Genomic DNA, 21,878 nt, shown 5'->3' with positions numbered 1-21,878 from the left:
CAGGAAAAAAAAATCAAACTTTAATCTCTCCATTATACTCTGGAGACAGACAGATATCCGTGCCTTTAGCTTCCACCCGGGGGGAGAAATTCACTTGAGGACAGAGCAAAATGGGAAACCAGTTTAAATTTTTTTTTTTTTTTTTTTTTTCCCTGAGACGGAGCCTCACTCTGTAACCCAGGCTGGAGTGCAGTGGCTTGATCTTGGCTCACTGCAACCTCTACCTCCTGGGTTCAAGCAATTCTCCCACCTCAGCGCCCCCGAGTAGCTGGGATTACAGGCGCATGCCACCACACCCGGCTAATTTTTATATTTTTTGCAGAGACGGGGTTTTACTATGTTGGCCAGGCTGGTCTTGAACTCCTGACCTCAGGTGATCTACCCACCTCAGTCTCCCAAAGTACTAAAAAATGATTTTTTAAAAGAGGGTGAAGGATAGAAGAACCAGGTTCCCTGTGATTAGAATCTGGGCAGAGACAACCTCCTGGGACTGGCGCAGACAACCTCCACTATCTTAAGGAAAGATTTTGAGATGGACAGACAGATGGGCTATGTTGATCCACTACTTCAGGGACACAGGCAGGCTTTCCTAGCAGTCTTGTGAATCCTAGGCCCAGAGCAGGAGAGATTTATAGGCTCAGATGCTCACAGGCCCCCCAGGAGAGGGAGCAGGCTCCAGGGAAGGCCTGGGAGCTGCTAGCGCGGCTCTGAGCTGGGGACTGCTGGGAGACCTCTGGCCCGACGTTCCCATCGGAAACACACCACTTCCAGGCGTGGGAAGCTTGCAGGGTGCTGGTGACGAGCAGAAGGACTCCATGTGGGTGCTGTCTGCCAACCCACGTGGAGCACAGGGAACTCTAAGATCCTGGAACTTTTTATCTGATTCCTTCCCCAAGCCTGAGCTTGTGTTGGACTCAAAAGCAGTGTTCTCCGTACAAAGCAGCTTCACCCCTTCCTGGCTTTGCACAGGCGATTTCTTCTGCCCAGTGCACCCACCACCACTTCTCCTCTGGCCTAAGCCATTCTCTCTCTGTTTTTTTTTTTTTTTTTTTTTTTTTCCATTGAGGTAAAATTTACACTACATAAAAGGAACCATTTTAAAGTGAAGAATTCGAGCCAAGCACAGTGGCTTATGCCTGTAAACTCAGCATTTTGGGAGGCCGAGGCAGCTGGATCTCCTAAAGTCAGGAGTTCGAGACCAACATGGCAAAACCTCATCTCTACCCAAAAATACAAAGATTAGCTGAGTGCTGTGGTGCACACCTGTAATCCCAGCTCCTTAGGAGGCTGAGGCAGGAGAGTCACGTGCACCGGGGAGGTGGAGGCTGCAGTGGGCTGAGATCGCGCCACTGTACTCCAGCCTGGGTGACAGAGGGAGACCCTGTCTCAAAAAATAGTAATAAAAATAAAAAAATAAATACAGTGCATAATTCAGGGGCATTTAGTGCATTCACAGTGTTACATAACTACCACCTCTATCTAGTTCTAAAATATTCTGTTACTCCAAAATGAAACCCTGTACTCATTAAGCAGTCACTCCCCCATAAGCCCTGGGACCACAAATTTGCTTTCTGTCTCTGTGGACTTACCTATTCTAGGTATTTCTGCATAAATGGAATTGTACCATGTGTGGCCTTTTATGTCTGGCTTCCTTCACTTAGCATGTGGCTGAAGTTGGTCCATGTTGTAGCAGGTCCCAGACTTCATGCCTATTTGTGGCTGAGTCATATCACGTTGTATGGAGAGATCATATTTTGTTTATCAACAGTTGATGGACGTTTGGGTTATTTCCACCTTTTGGCTATTCTGCACCGTGCTGCTATGAACATTCCTGTACAAGTTTTAGTTTGAGTACCTTTTCAATTCTTTGGGTATATATACCCTAATCTGTATTTGAAACATCACCTTGGGAGTCAACTCTTTCACGATACCTTCTCTAATTCTGCACTTTTCTAGAGCTGAGTTGGGGACCTTTCCACTTGACCTCCTACCTGCAGGATGGCCATGGACAGTGGTGCATGTTGTACACTGCATAACTCTATGGAGAAACTATTTGCATTGGTCATTGTAGATGCGTGTGTTTATTGTAATAATCTTTCAGCAGATGGAGGAAAAGTGCTTTAAGAAAATGGTACCTTTCTCTAATTCTATAAATGTGAGTGTCATATGGCCTAGTGGTGCCTACGGTCCACAGGTTCTCTCCATTTTAGTAATTATCATCATTGTGATCCTTACTTAACAAATGTGTCAAAACATTTTGGCAGAAAAAGGTACAGATGACATGGAATGATAATAGGCCATCTATCCATGGTATGGTATTCAGAGTTCTTCTTGTTTTTCTTGTCCATATTGGTAAAAATTATGGACTTTACATTATTCATAATATCCAAAAAGTAGAAACAACCAAATGTCCATCACTGGGTAAATGGATAAACAAAACGTGGTCTACCCAGACAATGGGATAGTATTCAGCCATGAAAAGAAAGGATGTTATGGCTGGGTGCCATGGCTCATGCCTGAAATTCCAGCACTTTGGGAAGCTGAGGCAGGTGGATTGCTTGAGCCCAGGAGTCCGAAACCAGCCTGGGCAACATGGCGAAACCCTGTCTCTACAAAAACAATGCAAACATTAGCCGGGCATAGTGGCACATCCTTGTGGTCCCAGCTACTCAAGAGGCTGAGGTGGGACAATGGCTTGAGCCCAGGAGGTGGAAGTTGTAGTAAGCTAAGATTGCGCCACTGTACTCCAGCCAGGGTGATAGAGACAGACCCTATCTTAAAAATATATAAATAGTACAAAACCATGATACAACATGGATGAACCTTGACAACATTATGCTAAGTGAAAGAAGCTAGCCGGCTGGGCGCAGTGTTTCACACCTGTAATCCTAGCACTTTGGGAGGCTGAGGTGGGCAGATCACGAGGTCAGGAGTTCAAGACCAGCCTGGCCAAGATAGTGAAACCCCGTCTCTACTAAAAATACAAAAATTAGCCAGGTGTGGTGGCACGTGCCTATAGTCCCAGCTACTCCGGAGGCTGAGGCAGGAGAATCACTTGAACCTGGGAGGCAGAGGTTGTGGTGAGCCGAGACCGTACCACTGCACTCCAGCCTGGGTGACAGAGCAAGACTCTGTCTCAAACAAAAAAGAAGCCAGCCACAAAAGGTCACATATGATTCCATTTATATGAAATGTCCAGGATAGGCAAATCCATAGAGACAGAAAGTAGATTTGTGAATTCGTGGCTGCCAGAGCTGCGGGTAGGAATATGGAGTGACAAAAATATGTGCATAAGATTTCTTTGGGGGATGATAGAAATATAAAATTATATTGCAGCGATGGCTGCATAACCGTGTAAATTACTAGTGAATTTAGACAGTTATACAGACATCACTGCAATATAACTTAGGTGTGAATTGCATCCTTAAAATGTATTTATTTAAATTATACCACATAAAGCTTTTTTAAAAATGATGTTCATTTTATACCAACTCTGGGTGGTTATAAATCTGACTTCTTCCACTTCACACAGGTCTATTAGGTTTCCAACAATTACAAACTTGTTTGTTTTTAATGCTTTTCCCATGAACCAATGAGCTCCTTCCTGAAGGTCAAGGGCTGTGCCTGATCCCGGGTACAAGGAACAATGCCTGACACACAGTAGGTACTCAGGAAATGCTTGTTAATTTGAATTGCTCTCTGGCTCAGAGAGGCAACCGAGGTAGAAGCAATGGAAAATGCATATTCACGTGTTCACATATTCACTCAACAAACGAGTCCTGAGCCAGGTACTGAAAGCACAAAAGTCAATAAGATCTAACTTTTTTTTTTTCTTTTCTTTTTTAAGAGATGAGATCTCACTCTGATGCTCGGGCTGCAGTGCAGTAGCACGATCACAGCTCACTGCAGCCTCGAACTCCTGGGCTCACATGATCCTCCCATCTCAGCCTCCTGAGCAGCTGGGACTACAGGTAGATGCCACCATGCCTGGCTAATTAAAAAAAATTTTTTTGTAGAGACAGGACCTTACTATATTACCCAGGCCGGTCTCAAACTCCTGGCGGCCTCAAGTAATCCTCCCGCCTCAGCCTCCCAAGTAACCGAAACTATAGGCTCAAGTCAACGCACCTGGCTTCATGACTTAGATGCCAAGTTTTTTTTTTTTTTACACCACCTGAGCAGGACAGGAAGCCTTCACGGCAGAGTTGACCACTGAGCAGCGTTAAGAAAAATGTGAAAGAATCTCCTGGGGAGAGGTTGAGGCAGAGCATCACAAGAAGAGGGCCTGGGACAGGAGCTCTGAAGTGGGCAGGGACACAGTACCCAGTCTTCGTGGAAGCTGGGAAGGCTGGAGCTGGGGGTGGCCGGCCATCATCAGGACCTGCCTGGGGCTGAGCTTCCCACCAGCCCAGATCCCTGGGGCTCATGTCACCTCACACCCCATCCTTAAACATGCCTCTCTCCCCTCCTCCTCCCCAGACTCCCTGCCCAGCCTTGGATGTGCAAGCTTCCAGGCACGTTTCCTGAGAAGATAAAGGGCTTCAGCGGTTCCTCCCCCGCTGCGGGCCTGAGGACTCCCAGGAGGTACCCAGCTCCCCACAGACCAGCTATTTCGGCCCAAGCCCAAACACAAGCTGGTGGATTCTGGCTGGGGAGCCAGAGCACTGCAGGCTGACCATAAAAGGAGAAAACCCAGAGGGAACTGAGCACAGACCCAGGCTCCCAGCGTCTGCCCTTCTTGCTGGTGCCAGGCTGCTGGGGGATCCAGAGAGAGGTAATGAAAACCCCTGTCTCTGCAGGGCCATCAATACCCCTGGGCTAGTGAAGAAGGAAGGTCTCAGCCTCCATTGTCTGCAGTAAAGTGGCTCTCTACCTAATGCCCTGCAGGGAAGCAGATGCCAGAGGTTCCGGATCTTCTGTGATGTGACTGTGAACGTGGCCACCACACGGCCCTTGACAGTGGGTCCCCGGCAGATGGCTGCTAATGCCTGTTGAACTTGTCCTGTCCATGCACTGTGTCCCCAACACGCTCCCCAAATTACCCTTATAACACCTGGAATAGGCAGTCATCCTCCTCTCAGGACAAGTGAGGAAACTGAGGCACAAAGTAATAGCCCGGGCAGAGCTGGGAGTGGAACCCAACTCCAGAGCCATGCCCTAAGCCACTCTGTAAGCGAGGGCCCTTCCCTTTCTCCAGCCTTCATCTCCCCACTCTGCTCTCCTGGCAGAGTTGGTTAGGATGAGATGCTGAGTACGAAGAGTTAGTTTGGGAGCCTGTGCTGCAACCCAACAGGTATTTTCCAAACCTACAGGAAGCCCTGGTATTTTAAAAGCGGAACTGGGCTGGGTATAGGAGCTCATGCCTGTCATCCCAGTGCTTTGGGAGGCTGAGGCAGGAGGATTGCTTGAGGCCAGGAGTTTGACACTCAAAGTGAGACCCCTATCTCTACGAAAAAAAATGTTTTAATTAGCTGGGCACAGAGGTGTGTACCTGTAGTCCCAGCTATTTGGAAGGCTGAGGCAGGAAAATTGCTTGAGCCTAGGAGTTCGAGGTTACAGGGAGGTATTATTGTGCCACTGGACTCTAGCTTGGGTGACAGAGTGAAACTCTGTCTCTAAAAAAAATAATAAAAACATGAAAGCAGAACTGGCCAGTGAAGGGCTGTAGGAGACAGGAAAACCAATGTTCTCCCCCTCTTGGGCCTCCACTCCTACCTCCTACATTCTCCCCTTTCTCTCTGTTCCAGCCCCAGCAGCCTCATAGAACCTATATCAAGTTCCCTAGTCAAACCTACACGTCACCTTCCAAAGAGTCCTCCCCTGTCCTCCAAAGGCTTCTAGGACTACAGTTCCCCACTCCCTGGACCTCCTCTTCTTAGCAGCTACTTGTGGGATGATTCAATTCATATTTACACATACACACAGGAGGCTATGTCTAGGGCAACATCTAACAATCAATACTGTTAGAATGACCGGGCATGGTAGGTTACATCTGTAATTCCAGCACTTTGGGAGGCCGAGGTGGGAGGATTGCTTGAGGCCAGGAGTTCGAGACCAGCCTGGGTAACATAATGAGACCCTGTCTCTACAAAAAGTTAAAAAATTAGCCAGGCATGATGATCTGCACCTGTGGCCCCAGCTATTTGGGAGGCTGAGAGGGGAGGATCACTTGAGCCTAGGAGTTGGAGGCTGGAGTAAGCTATGAGTGTACCACTGTACTCCAACCTGGGCAACAGGGCAAGGCCTTGTCTCACAAAAAAATACTGTTGGATAAACAAGGGAATAGGGAGCCAGACTCCCCAGAGGCTGGGAGGACACTGAGCGGGGAGGTGCCTGACAAATGCAATTTAACAAGGAAGGTGCTGGCCAGGCACTGTGGGTCATACCTGTAATCCCAGCACTTTGGGAGGCCGAGGTGGGTGGATTGCTTGAGCTCAGGAGTTCAAGTCCAGCCTGAACAATATAGTAAAACCTCATTTCTACAAAAAATACAAAATTTAGCCAGTTGTGGTGGTGCATGCCTGTACGCAGCTACTCTGGAGGCTGAGGTGGGAGGATCACCTGAGCCTGGAGAGGCTGAGGCTGAGTGAGCCGAGATCACACCACTACACTCCAGCCTGGGTAACAGAGTGAGACGCTGTCTTAAAAAAAAAAACAAAAAACAAAAAACAAAAAAACGAAACAAAACGTGAACTTTTCATAAGTCAGAGCACCAAACAGCTACTCCTAGCATCTCTGTAAAGACTGAGCCAGACAGACAGAGCCACTGTCCCCCCTCATTCCCAACCAGGCCAGACACAGAGCTGATAGTCACTGCAAAATCTACAAGAGACAGAGAAGCATTTGGCTGTACCCCTTCCTGGAGATGTGTCTGCAGCAGCACTGCCTCTGCAGTGAAACAGCTGGGAACTACTTCTTGGCTCCACCCTATCACCTCTGCCCTGAGGGCCCATTTCCTCACCAGGAAAATCGATAAAAATCCAGACCTTTCAAGGGCATGAAGATGACTGAAAGAGATTGGATTCAGAAAGAGCTTAAAATTACCCATGGCACATTTAAGAGCTTAGTAATTGCCATTAATCTCATCTTTATCATCATCATAATATAAAATAGTGATCTAAGGAAGAGGTTATAGACAGCAGTAATTCTGAATCAGCAGGACAGGATATTCAACCCTTTTCTGATTACGAGGTGATATGGTCTGAATGTCCATGTCTCCCCCAAATTCATGTGCTGGAATCCTCACCCCCAAAGTGATATTAGGAGGTGGGGCCTTTGGGAGGTGATGAGATCATGGGGGTTTGATCCTCATGAATGGGATTAATATCCTCCTAAAAGACCCAGAGAGCTAGCAGGTCCCTTCCAGCACGTGAGGCACAGCGAGAGGGCACCACTAGGCCCTCACCAGACACCAAGCTTGATCTTGGACTTCCCAGCCTCCAGAACCGCGACAAACAAATATCTGTTTAAAAGCTACCCAGTCTATGGTATTTTGATATAGCAGCCTTAACAGACTAAGACACAAGGCCCATACTAGTCCCTTAGCCTTTAGGGGGCCTCAGTTACCTCTTCCATTATATGGGGACAAGAGTACTACACTATCTATACCATGCTACCTTGGAGGGAAGAGTAACATTCTGAGGGCAGTGAAGCAGGGTCCCCAAGTTTGACTTTCGGTTCTGGGGCCAAGTCACTCGGTGTGCTGAGCTTTCCATATCGATCAAATGATGAGGCTGACACCTGCCCTGTGTGGTGCTGGTGAGGGCTGAGCAATGTGGGATTGATGGAGCAGTGAGCCCAGGACCTGACGTATCGCACGGACCCTGAGTACAGGCCCTTCCTCTCTCTGCCTGTACTGGGGAGCAGCCTTGGGGGAGCTGGGTGAGCAGGAACCAGCCCCCAGGGGGCTGCTGATCTTGGGCAGAAGGATACAGCTGAGTGTGGGAACTTGCAAAGTGGAGAAAGTGGTTTGGATCACTCCACCCACAGAATTGTCTTAAGCTTAGAGAGGACTCAGCCAAGAGCCCCAAGCTGATAAAGGCTGGCTGTTATTTCTTTTTTTAATCCCCTGAGAGTGGCCATTTGTTGCTAATGAGGTGAGGACAAAACATTACTTGTGGCTATCTTGCACAGGGCAAGTGCAGACTGCTCAGAATGGAATCTTATCTGCCTTTCCTGCCCCTCCCACACCCCAGGGACCCATGGAGGGGTTCCAAAGTGGTTCTTGTCTGGAGGGCTTTAATGGTGCTTTTCTCCTATTCATCACGTTCATTTATTGAACTCAGCTCCAGCCTCCTAAGCTTTGAGCCGTCAACACTCTGAGATGTAAGACAGTAGATAGCCTTCCGTGGGATTGAGGGGGATCCCTGTGGTTGCCCAGTGTCACCGACTGACCAGCAGGGCTCCGGCTTTGGAGTCAGGATAATCCAAGTGTATATTTGGCTCTGACACTTAACAAATCTTCGGCAAGTTCTCCGCTCCTCTGAGTCTGTTTTCCCAGCTGTAAAAGGGGGCTAATAATAGCTCTTGCCGCTAGCGTTGGATCACCCAGTAAACCTTGTAAGCATATGCCGAGGGCACACCCACACAGGCGTGCACATGAAAGAATTCCATAGTCGCCATTTCAAAGCACCACCAAGATAAACATCATGGGAAAAATAACAACTTTAGGCTGGGCACAGTGGCTCACGCCCATAATCCCAGCACTTTGGGAGGTCAAGGCAGGAGGATCACTTGAGGCCGGGAATAAGAGACCAGCCTGGGCACTACAGTGAGACCCTATCTCAAAAAAAAATTTTTTTTTGTTTTTCACTAGGCATGGTTGGCTCACACCTGTAACCCCAGCACTTTGGGAAGCCTAGGCAGGTGGATCACTTGAGTTCAGGAGTTCAGGACCAGCCTGGGCAACATGGTGAAATCCCGTCTCCACAAAAAATACAAAAATTAGCTGGGTATGATGGTGTGTGGCTGTAGTCCCAGCTACTTGGGCAGCTGAGGTGAGAAACTGGAGCCTAGGAGGTCAAGCCTGCAGTGAGCTGTGTTCGTGCCATTGCACTCTAGCCTGGGTGACAAACTGAGAACCTGTCTCAAAAATGAAAAAAGGCTGGGCACAGTTGCTCATGCCTGTAATCCCAGCACTTTGGAAGGCCGAGGTGGGTGGATCATCTGAGGTCAGGATTTCAAGACCAGCCTGGTCAACAAGGCTGTCTCTAGCAAAAATGCAAAAATTAGCTGAGAATGGTGGTGCACACCTGTAATCCCAGCGACTCAGGAGGCTGAGGCAGGAGAATCACTTGAACCTGGGAGGTGGAGGCTGCAGTGAGCTGAGATTGCGCCATTGCACTCCAGACTGGGCGACAGGGGCAAAACTCCATTTCAAAACAAACAAACAAACAAACAAAAAACCATCTTTTTTTTTTTTTTTTTTTTAAATTAGCTGAGCATGGTGGTGCATCTCTGTAGTCTCAGCTACTTGGGAGCCTAAGGCAAGATTGCCGAACCCAGGAGTTTGAGGCTGCAGTGAGTTATAATCACACCACTGCACTCTAGTCTGGGCAACACAGCAAGACCCTGTCTCTAAAAAAAGCAAAAACAAAAAACAATTTTGTCAGCCTTCCTTACTTTATATATATATAAATTAAAATACGTATATTTATATATATATAAAAAGCAAAAACAAAAAACAATTTTGTCAGCCTTCCTTACTTCATATATATATATATATAAAATATATAATATATATGACATATGCCTGCACCATAATAGTTTCAGGGCTTAGTTTTAAAATTCCTAATCTGGTCCTGTCCACCTTGTAGGTTTGTGGTAAAGATTAACTGATAATATTTCTGTAAAGTCCTGAGCTTTATAGGAAGCATATAATTAAAATCCATGATTATTATTATCATCACTTCTTTGTAAAAGAAGGCATGAGAGACTTCCCATGAGAAGATGGTATGCTGAGTGCATGCATTTAGCTCTCTTCCTTCCTAAACCTTACTAAAGTAACAGTAAAAGACTTTCCAAAAATACATGAACCAGTTTAGCCAGGTGTGGTGGCTCATGCCTGGAATCCCAGCTCTTAGGAAGGCACAGGTGTGAGGAAAGCTTGAGCCCAGGAGTTCAAGACCTGCCTGCCTGGGAAATATAACAAGATCCCATTCTCCACACAAAAGGGGGGAAAAGGCGGAAAAAAAAAAAAAAAGTGTAAAAAGGCCAGTGTGGTGGCTCATGCCTGTAGTCCCAGCAGTTTGGGAGGCTGAGGTGGGTGGATCACCTGAGGTCAGGAGTTCGAGACCAGCCTGGCCAACCCGTCTCTACTAAAAATACAAAAATTAGCTGGGCATGGTGGCATACACCTGTAATCCCAGCTACTCAGGAGGCTGAGGCTGGAGAATCGCTTGAACCCAGGAGGCGGACGCTGCAGTGAGCTGAGGTCGCGCCACTGCACTCCAGCCTGCATGACAAGAGGGAATACGCCATCTCAAAAAAAAAAAAAAAAAGTGTAAAAACACATGAGGCAGTTTAAAAAGAACCAGAGAGGGGAGAACAGCAAAGCCACCTTGGAAGCCAGTAAATGGGATAAGCATTGAAAAGTACCAAGAAAAAGGCCAGACATAGTGGCTCACGCCTGTAATCCTAGCACTTTGGGAGGCCAAGTTGGGTGGATCACCTAAGGTCGGGAGTTCGAGACCAGCCTGACCAACATGGTTAAACCACGTCTCTATTTAAAATACAAAAATTAGCTGGGCCTGGTGGCAAATGCCTGTAATTCCAGCTACTTGGGAGACTGAGGCAGGAGAATCACTTGAACCTGGGAGGCGGAGGTTGCAGTGAGCTGAGATCATGCCATTGCACTCCAGCCTGGGTAACATGAGCGAAACTCCATCTCAAAAAAAAAAAAGTACCAAGAAAAAACTCTTAAGTCCGTGAGGAAAGGTGAGAAACAACCTAATTTCAACACAGAATTCCCCATTTCTACCCCAAACCTCAGAAACTGGCAGGGGCCTCTGGAAGAGAAGATCAAGGAGGAGACAAAAACATAAGGACTGGGTCAAATATAAGGCACTGTTAGACCCTTCGGATACCTTCTATACTCCCTGAAGCCAAGTGACTGCCCTTCTCACACCTCACAGAAGGTGGTGGATTTAGTCTCTGGTGAGGGTTAAACAGAGGGTCTCTGTCCTGGGGGTACACCAGGAACCATATTGAAAGAAGGAGGGTAATGTACAAATTTCACCCCACATTTTGAAATCCTCGGCTTCTTTTCAACTAGACACTCAAAATGATGTTAGACAGATCTTTAACCTCTAGGCAGAAGATTTTTCTACAGATCTTCTCTGAAGAATCAGATTAGCCCATGAACAAAAGACTGAAAGACAAATCAGAAGTGTCCTAATGGGGTGACCCAGCTCTTTCATATTCAGCAAGCCCATCCTACAAGCACTGAGCTTCCATCAACTCTTTGGTATCCCATGCAGTAAAGTATCCAGGAGGAATGGATAGCCAAGAATCCCAAGACATCTGAAGAAATCCACTAATATGACAGACAGAAGTTAAAACAAATAAATAGGAAAATATGTATCTTGGAGGAAATAGACTATGCATTAAATATCCTTTGAGAAACAGGATATCACATCCACAGAAAAAGAATGTCATATGAAAGAAACATTTATAAATAAAATAGAATTTTTGGAATTTAATAAAATATATACCAGAAATTTAAAACACAATGGAAGGGTTATGGAGAAAAGTTGAGGTAAGTGCCCAGAAAATAGAATTAAAAACAGTAAGTGATGAAAACGACAAGAGAAAGAGATTAAAATTATACAATCAGTCTAGGAGTTCCATTATGGAAATAAAAAGACTTCTAGGAAAAAGAAACAGAGAACACAGGGAGAAAGAAAGCATCAAAGAAATAATTTTCAAAATTTCCCAGAATTTGTGGATACAAGTTTATAGATTAATTGGGCCACTATGTGTCCAGCATAATGGATAAAAATGGACTCATAGAGGCTGGGTGCGGTGGCTCAAGCCTGTAATCCCAGCACTTTGGGAGGCCGAGACGGGCGGATCATGAGGTCAGGAGATCGAGACCATCCTGGCTAACACAGTGAAACCCCGTCTCTACTAAAAATACAAAAAAAAAAAACTTAGCCGGGCGAGGTGGCAGGCGCCTGTAGTCCCAGCTACTTGGGAGGCTGAGGCAGGAGAATGGTGTAAACCCAGGAGGCGGAGCTTGCAGTGAGCTGAGATCCGGCCACTGCACTCCAGCCTGGGTGACAGAGCGAGACTCCGTCTCAAAAAAAAAAAAAAAAAAAAAATGGACTCATAGAAAGTCCCATTATCATGGCGGCGGGGGGAATGAAGACAGTCTAAAAGCTTCTAGAGAAGGAGGAAAAACAAAAACCATTCACGTACAAAGGATCAAGAATATTCTCAGCCAGGAAGGTGAATATAATCACACACACTCACACACATGAATCAGATTGGGTTTCATTTTCTCAAAACTGAAACTAGAAGGCAACAATGCAAATGCCTTAAAAAGCTCAGGCAAGAAAGTTATTTATAACTTTCTGAAAACAACTTTCTTGCCTGAAATTTTAAACCCAGCTAAACTATCCTTTAAGTGTTAGAGAAGCATCCAGCCTCTCAGATATGCAAGTTCTCAATGCCTCACGATCACGTACATCCTTTCTTGAGAAGCTACTGGACGAAGTGCTTGATCTAAGCTGGAGAGTAAAGCAAGAAACAGGAAGACATGAAAACTGGGAAATAAGGAATCCACTATGAAAGCATTACAGGGAATTTCAAGGATGGTGAAAAAGATCCTACATGACAGCTACTAGCTGTAGAGAAAGCCAGGGCAGATCAGAAGGCTATAGTAGAAATCACCTTCAAGGAGATGATATCAATATGATCCCCAATACATTTCTGGACATATTAAAAGGAGATTAACACATTTAGAAGGAGGATTTGGGGCAGAATTGGTGGTTAAGTACATGAAAAACAAGGTTGGGAGGAAAAAAAAGGCAATTGCTAACTCCAGGAAAAAGAAAAGTCATACAGAAAAAAGAAAAGTAGTCACAAAGCAGTGCAAAGCTCAGCTTTGAATAACATCTACATAATCATAATAATGTAAACTCTAGATAGCATTACATAGTCATAATAATGGAAACTCTGAACACTGAGTTTGTCAAAACTAAGATAAAATTATATTGGGACTCTATGAGATAAGGCATATGTGTTGGAACAAGGAAGTAGGGGCAAATCCAGGGGGTGAATGAGCTACATTTCATCTTTCATGGAGGAAAGTCAACAGATGATACCTAAAACTGAAAAGAAAATTAAGATAGCAGCACTATGATCAAGTGTTTTTTTAAATGATATGGCAGTAAATACAAAAAAAAAATCAATTAAAGGAGTTTGAGAAGTAGCAGAGGATGGCTATTTTTCTTAACAAGCCTTCAAAAATTACTTGACTGTAAGCCATTTGCATGAATACTTTTAACAAAAATAAAAACCAATTTTTTAAAAAAGAGAACAAGGAATTCCTGTATGCACTGATATGTAACACCCTCTGGCAAAATATAGAACTGTATATATATGGAATGCTAGTATTTGTAGGGAAATCTTATGGAAGAAAATAGATACCTATTTGCTTATACTTGCAAAAATATCTCTAGAAGAAAACCTCATACAATAGAAATCATAATTGTCTCTTGAGAGGGAAGCTAAGGGTCTAATGCACAAGGGTTGAAGGGAGAAGTTCACCTTTTGAATTTTTATCTATCATCTTTCCAAAATCAAACCACGGCCAGGCGCAGTGGCTCATGCCTGCAATCTCAGCACTTTGGGAGGCCGAGGCGGGCAGATCGCTAGAGGTCAGGAGTTCGAAACCAGCCTGGCCAACATGGCGAAACCCCATCTCTACTAAAAATACAAAAATTAACCAGGCATGGTGGTGTGTGCCTGTAATCCCAGCTACTCGGGAGGCTGAGGCACAAGAATCGCTTGAACCCAGGAGACAGAGGTTGCAGTGAGCTGAGATCGTAGCACTGCACTCCAGCCTGGGTGGCAGAGCGAGACTCTGCCTCAAAAAAAAAAAAAGAGGGGGCAGATTTAAAAAAATAAACATGACATAATTTATGCATATGCAGATATAAGATACATATTTTAAATATTGGCTTCTCTTCCCCCTACCCCCAAGGGGCTTGGCTTCCATTTGGGAGGATGCCATCTTGTAAAGCATCTCTTAGAAAGTCCCTCCCATATTCCCAACTCCTGTGAGGCAGCAAAGGGCTGAGCTCTGGCTCTGAGCTTCCTGCCACAGTATGCTAGTCAACCCCTCTAAACTGGCTCCTCCCACACTCATCATATCCATTCTCACCCCTACATAAAAGCCATCCCTGTCCCCTTTCTCTCATCTTAGCAAACCATTCTTCGAGGCTTATAAAGCCCCACCTCTGCCAAATAACCCACCCCATCCATCCTGACCCTGGTAGGTTCTTTTCTATAAATAATTCATTCATTCAACAAATATTAGCTGAGCAGCTACTATGTGCCAGGCACCAGAAAATGTGCTGGAGACACAATGATGGACATGCAGAGAAGGATGCAGTTTATGGGTCCTCAGGAATTTACTGTCCATGTGACACAACTGCAATGCTTCATCTTATATTCAGTGCATGTGTGTTACCCATCCCTCCTCAGTCCCACCTTTTCACACCCCATCTTTTCCATGAAGAACTCAAGGAAGAAGCCACGTGTGCTAGCTTTCCCTTTCCACCTTCACGGTAAGCTTGTGTGGATCCCAGCCCAGTGACTTAACAGAATGAGGCAGTGCCATTTATCAATGGAGTCAACACACTGGGCCTACATGTTTCTTCACAAAAAACAATTTCCTACTTGGGAATGGGGGAAAAATTAAGCAAATGGGGGAAAAAATTAAGCAGATGAACAGAACTCTTCCCAAGTTTAAATTTTTCTCTATGGTTTTTGAGATTCTTTTTATTTTTGGAGTCCACCATCAATGATTTGCCAGAAAGCACCAGGTCATGCCAAAATAGATGAGTGCACAGCAGCTGTTGGTTAACATTTAAATTAAGAGTTTATCTTTTATGGATGTGTGTACTCATGGTTGTTATTTTCTTTCTTTCTTTGTTTTGAGGCAGGGTCTTACTGTGTTGCCAAGGCTGGAGTACCATAGCATGATCATAGTTCACCGCATTCTTGAAGTCCTGGGCTCAAGTCATCCTCCTGCCTCAGCCTCCACAGTAACTAGGACTACAGACTCATGCCACTGTGGCCAGCTAATTATTTCTTTTGTAGAGACAAGAGCTCACTGTGTTGCCCAGTCTGGTCTCTAACTCCTGGCCTCAAGTGGTCCTCCTGCCTGGGACTCCCAAAGTGCTAGGACTGGAGACATGCTGCTGTGCTCAGTCATGAATGTCATTTCCTACTGGAGCTTACTACGTGTCAAGTGAACATTTCTAAGCAGTTTCAGAGAGCTGAGCATGCAATTTTGTGTTAAAACCTAGAGCCCACGAGGAATCAAATACATGAAAACAGGGTGTCCTTGTCAATTACAACATTGCCCCACAGTTAAGAGGTGGTCTAGGGCAGGCGTCTCAAACCACTGTACCACCGACTGGTACTGCACAGCAGGAGGTGAGTAGTGGGCTTCATCTGTATTTACAGCCACTCCCTATCACTCCAATTACCACCTGAGCTCTGCCTCCTGTCAGATCAGAGGCGGCATTAGATTCTTATAGAACCACAAACCCTATTGTGAACTGTACATGTGAGGGATCCAGGCTGTGTGCCCCTTATGAGAATCTAATGCCTGATGATCTGCCACTGTCTCCCTTACCTCTAGATGGGACCATCTAGTTGCAGGAAAGCAAGCTCAGGGCTCCCACTGATTCTACATTATGGTGAGTTGTATAATTATTTCACTATATATTACAACGTAATCATAGAAATAAAGTGCACAATAAATGTAGTACACTGGAGTCACTCCGAACCATCTCTCTCCTGTGGTCCATGGAAAAACTGACTTCCATGAAACTCATCCCTAGTGTCAAAAAGGTTGGGGACTGCTGGTCTAGGAAAGCAAAAGTCCCCATAACACAAAAATATTCTTCAATGACGACATGAGCTATCAAACTCCACCAAAACCTCCTTCTCCGCCACCTACGATTCAATGGCTTCACCTTGCCAATTACTGAGTGTCAATATCCACCATCATGATACGAACACAAAACAAAGTGGCAGCTCTGCAAAATAAGGTGCAGTGACTGGCAAAGTCAGCGGCCTTGGAAAGGCCAAAAAAAGATTCAGGGGCCGAGTGCAGTGGTGACGCCTGTAATCCCACCACTTTGGGAGGCCAAGGCGGGTGGATCACCTGAGGCCAGGAGTTCAGAGTTCAAGACTAGCCTGACCAACATGGTGAAGTCCCATCTCTACTAAAAATACAAAATTAGCCGGGCATGATGGTGCATGCCTGTAATCCCAGCACTTTGGGAGGCCAAGGCGGTGGATCACAAGGTCAGGAGATCGAGATCAACCTGGCTAACACGGTGAAACCCCATCTCTACTAAAAATACAAAATTAGCCAGGTGTGGTGGCGCATGCCTGTAATCCCAGCTACTTGGGAGGCAGAGGCAGTAGAATTGCTTGAACCCAGGAGGTGGAGGTTGCAGTGAGCTGGGATCACGCCACTGCACTCCAGCCTGGGCAGCAAGAAGGAAACTTCATCCAAAAAAAAAAAGAAAAAGAAAAAAGAAAGATAAAAGAAAGAAAAAGATTCAGGGCAATTTACAGCTGAACGTACGCTAAGACCACAGGGGCTTTGAGAGACTTAAACACCAAAGAAGTAAAAGAAGCCCTTAGGAAAACTGGTAACCCATCAAATAAATCTGTAAGAATGATCCTCTTTAGCTCAGGCTGCGGAAGTCAAGCATGACATGAAGAATGTCGTTTTACACTCTCACATGATTTCATCCCTCACCCCAAAAAAAGTTATGGAAAAAATTTATTTATTTTATTTTACTCTTAATTTAATTTACTCTTAATTTATTTTACACTGAATCTACAAATTAGCACCTACTTGTCATTAAAATAAAATTCTTATTACATGTAAGATGAAATTAACCTACTTTTATAATTTGCAATGTCGTTTTTCTTTTCTTTTCTTTTGAGACAAGGTCTGGTTCTCTCACCCAGGCCGGAGTGCAGTGGCGTGATCTCAGCCCACTGCAACCTCTACTTCCTGGTCTCAAGCGATCCTCCCACCTCAGCGTACCGAGAAGCTGGACTACAGGTATGTGCTACCACACCAAAGTAGTTTTTGTATTTTTTGTAGAGACAGGGTTTCACCATATTGCCCAGGCTGGTCTCAAACTCATGACCTGAAGCAATCCACCCATCTGGGCTTCCCAAAGTGCCGGGATTACAGGCATGAGCCCCTGTGCCCAGCCTGCAATGTCATTTTTCAAGTTCAGTCAAATATTGTGCCCACTTTCTTTCCCTCCTCCACACACATACTATCTACAGTGAAACTTTGGTCTCTGTGATCTTTTTCTGGAACAAATTATCTTCAGACAGTAAAAATTTCCTTCATTTCATGTCATTTAGCTCAGTTAGTGTAATGAAAGGTCATATAACAAAATGTTAATAGTGATGAGTTTTGGATGATAGACTCATAGGTGCCAGCAAGTTCTCTTTTACTTAAATATATGTTTAAGTTTTTCTAGAATGGATATACAATCTTAAAGACGTTTTAAAGTTACAAATAAATTTTTTGAGAGCACTGTAGAAATGCTTACCCATCTGTCGCTCCCCTCCTTCTTTGCTAACAGAATTTTCTTTCTTTTTGGTATTTAGATTAAAATGTGCTTAGCGGGACCTCCCTCGGCTCCAGAAAAGAACCAGGAATTGACAGGCATGGTGGCTCATGCCTGTAATCCCAACAGTTTGGGAGGCCAAGGCAGGCAGATAACTTGAGGTCAGGAGTTCGAGACCTGGCCAACAAGGCAAAACCCGGTCTCAACTAAAAGTACAAAAAATCAGCCAGGCATGGTGGCACACACCTGTAATCCCAGCTAGTCTGGAGGCCGAGGTGGGAGAATCACTTGAACAGGGGAGGCAGAGGTTGCTGTGAGCTGAGATCATGCCACTGCATTCCAACCTGGGCAACAGAGTGAGACCCTGTCTCAAAAAAAAAAAAAAAAAAAAAGAACCAGAAATGGTTCAAACAAATCATAAACACTCCAGTCCCCTTTGCCAGTGATTGCTTTAGGGGTTCGCATATGACCAAGTTTCTCCCTGATTTAAAAAAAAAAAAAAAAAGAGACACAGGAGAAGAACCTTATCCTCCACTTCCTTCATGCTTTTGGATATTATCACATGAAAATATGATATCTGGAACTATGGCTACCACTTTGTGACCAAGAGGAAGAAGCTGAGAAAAATCCTAAGAAAGTCAACCCTGAAATCAGCCACTAGGCTTCCTGTTATATGAGGCAATTAACTCCTACTGGTTAAGCCACGTTAGTTAGGTGTTATCTTACTTGCAACCAAATATCCCAAATGATAGGAACACTGAGGTCTGTGATGCTCAGCTTCCCAAAGATGTATACGAACCATTTTGTAAATACTCTTCCGTCAAGGGAGACCACAAAGAATGTGTGTGTGTTTGTGTGTTTAATACAAAGACAGATACCTAACTCCAGGAGCCGTCACTTTACAACCAGAGATTACATCTCCAAGATTGTCCTTGCAAGGCTCCACCTGCTGGTCGTTGGAGGTAATGGCAGGCCCTGCCTAGAGGGGCCAAGGTTCTGGTCCTACCTGTGGAGTCCGGCTAACTGTCAGAAAGTCCGGGCACTTATACCTGAGCCTCTACCTTGGGGGCGGGGTCGTGGCATCTCTCATGCACACCTGGATTCCTGCCTCAAGAACTTCCAGAACTGGGCTCCTCTCAACTCCCAGCTCAGATCCCTGGGTTCCCACCTGTTGGTGCCCTTTTAGAGGGGGTGTGACTTTTGGGGCTTCTTGTACCCTTTGCCTGAAGTGGGAGGATCGCCTGAGGCCAGGAGTTCAAGACCAATCAGGATAGCAATATCCTGTCACTTCAAAAAAAAAAAAAAAAAAAAAACCTTTTTAAAATTAGCTTGACATGGCAGTCCACACCTATAGTCCCAGCTACTTGGGAGGCTGAGGCAGGAGAATTGCTTGAGCCCAGGAGGCGGAGGTTGCAGGGAGCCGAGATCTCACCACTGCACTTCAGCCTGGGTGAGAAAGTGAGACCCTGTCTCAAAAATAATAAAATAATAGTAAAAATAGTAACATATAAACATGAAGGTAGTAGGCACAAGTCTTAAGTTTGGAAAAACCAGCATTAACAATCTTCACAAGAAGCTACAAGATACAGACTATCACCCCTTTTGACAGATGAGGAAACTGAGGCTGAAGAGGAAAGGATATTTACCCACAGTCCCACAGGGGTTGAGGAACGGGTAGGTGGCAACACAGACCATGATGGCTCAGCCCCAGAGCTGTTCCCCACCCTCTTTCCATCCTTTGCAGATGGCTGGTCCGGCAGGGCCCTTGGGCAGTGGGCCCCAGAGCCGGATCTGGAGCAGGTCCATGCCCGTATTTGCCCAAGCTCTCCGCTGTCCCTCACCCTCCCAGGCTGCAAACACAGATGTTCCTTTTGCTTTTTCCCTTTTTCAGCCACAGGACTCCTGGTCCCTCGCACCGCCTGCCAAACTCCACATTCCTGGCAAGAACTGCAGACAAGCAGGACAGGAGGGGCTCCCTGGAGCTGGCCCCGTGCAGCCCTTGCTGGGTTTACTCACCTTGAAGCATGCTCCGGTAGGCCGTGTCTGCGATGGCGTAGATGTGAGGCGGCATCTCATGCCTCTTCTTGCCCTTGTACATGTCGACGATCTTCTCCGAGTAGATGGGCAGGTGTTTATAGGGGTTGACCACCACGCAGAAGAGGCCAGAGTATGTCTGCAGACAGAGAACCCAGCTTACTTCCAGACCTCCTCCAGGAAGACAGATCTCACAAAAGCACTCAATATTCTCATTTGAGAGATGGGGAAACTGGAGCTTGGAGTCTTAGTAGGAAACCCTGGGCCTCTCTGGTATTCCAGGTATGGGGGAAGAGGAGAAAGGGCGATAGTGGGTTTCCAGGCTGCCTATGTTATATTTTGCAACTGTAGGGGGGTTTGTGTTTGTTCTGAGATGAGGTCTCACTCTGTCACCTAGGCTGCAGTACAGTGGTGTGAACATGACTCACTGCAGCCTTGATTTTTCTGGACTCAGGTGATCCTCCTACCTCAGCCTCCCGAGTAGCCAGGACTACAGGCAGGCACCACCAGGCCTGGCTGATGTTTGTATTTTTTGTAGAGACATGGGTTTCACTGTGTTGCCCAGGCTGGTCTCGAATTCTGGGGCTCAAGCAATTCTCCCATTTCAGCCTCCCAAAGTGCTGGGATTATAGGTGTGAGCCATTGCACCTGATGAAACTGTGGAGTTTGGAAGACCTCTGGGTTCGAATCTCAGTTCCACTCCCCTGAACTGTCACTTTACCTCCCTGGACCTCACTGGCTTAAATGACAGCCACCATTCATTGAACATTTACTATGTGTCGGGCACCAAACTAAGCACTACACAGGATCTGTTTTTGGCCGATTAAATGCTCAATCATATGAAATGCTCATCATTTAACAGGTGGCACAGAAAGTGAACAGCACACTTAAGATATTAACTCAAGAACATTTAATAAAGAGACTGTTTACAGATATGTGTGCAGAATTAAAGAACCCAACCAGTGATGGGAGCAGTTAAGTCTGAAGAGCAAGAACAGAAGAGAATGTTGTTTACTACTTTTTTTTTTTTTTTTTTTTTTTTTTTGAGACAGCGTCTTGCTCTGTCGCCCAGGCTGCAGTATAGTGGGGTGATCTTGGCTCACTACAACCTTGAGTTTCTAGGCTTAAGTGATCCTCTCGCCTCAGCCTCCCAAGTGGGTGGTACCACAGGTGTGCACAACCATGCCCAGGTAATTTTATTTTATTTTTTGTAGAGACAGGGTTTCACCATATTGCCCAGACTGGTCTCGAACTCCTGAGCTCAGGCGATGTGCCTGTCTCAGCCTCCCAAAGTGCTGGGATTACAGGCGGGAGCCACTGCACCCAGCCAGAGAGGGAATGTCATTAACTGAACATTGGAGACATAGAAAGTCACACAGCCCTAAAAAGGGGCTGTCCAGAGGGAGCTGCAGCCATTCAGAAACACACCTGCAAAAACCATGTTCCAGTAGGGAGGGAGGAAAAGGTAATAATCCTCCAACCTCTCTCTTCTCCCACCACCCTCTGATCTCTTTCTGGGACCTCCCAATGTCCATATCTAAGAAGAAACTCCAGTGACTCAGTCTCTAGAAGATGGCAGAGGCATCTCTTTATGGGTTTTTTGTTTTTGTTTTTGTTTTTTTGAGACAGAGTCTCACTCTGTCGCCCAGGCTGGAGTGCAGTGGCACAATCTCCGCTCACTGCAACCTCTGCCTCCCAGGTTCACGTGGTTCTCCTGCCTCAGCCTCCTGAGTGGCTGGGACTACAGGTGCCCGCCACTACGCCTGGCTAATTTTTTTGTATTTTTAGTAGAGACGGGGTTTCACTGTGTGAACCGGGATGGTCTTGATCTCCTGACCTCGTGATCCGCCCACCTCGGCTTCCCAAAGTGCTGGGATTACAGGCGTGAGCCACCGCGCCCGGCCACTTTATGGAATCTTCACAACTACTCAGTAACAGTGATTTCCCCACTGCCCATTTGACAGGAGGGCAAAGTGAGGCGTGGTGAGGTTGTCACCAGAT

The 21,878-nt window shown here is 45.8% G+C and overlaps 1 protein-coding gene across 6 annotated transcripts in view; it reads right to left on the bottom strand.

Moving 5' to 3' along the window:
- Nucleotides 1-21,878, bottom strand: part of MYH11 (myosin heavy chain 11) — a 156,167-nt gene that overhangs the window by 101,641 nt on the left and 32,648 nt on the right. For all 6 annotated transcript variants that reach the window (XM_021931782.2, XM_017953215.3, XM_021931783.2 and 3 more), the window contains one exon: nucleotides 19,860-20,016. In XM_021931782.2, the coding sequence (XP_021787474.1) occupies nucleotides 19,860-20,016 (157 nt within the window). The remainder of the gene's footprint in view (nucleotides 1-19,859; nucleotides 20,017-21,878) is intronic.

Source organism: Papio anubis, chromosome 18 (assembly GCF_008728515.1).
Source record: "Papio anubis isolate 15944 chromosome 18, Panubis1.0, whole genome shotgun sequence".
NCBI classification, from domain to species: Eukaryota; Metazoa; Chordata; class Mammalia; order Primates; family Cercopithecidae; genus Papio; species Papio anubis.
This window is presented reverse-complemented; position numbering and strand designations above follow the sequence as displayed.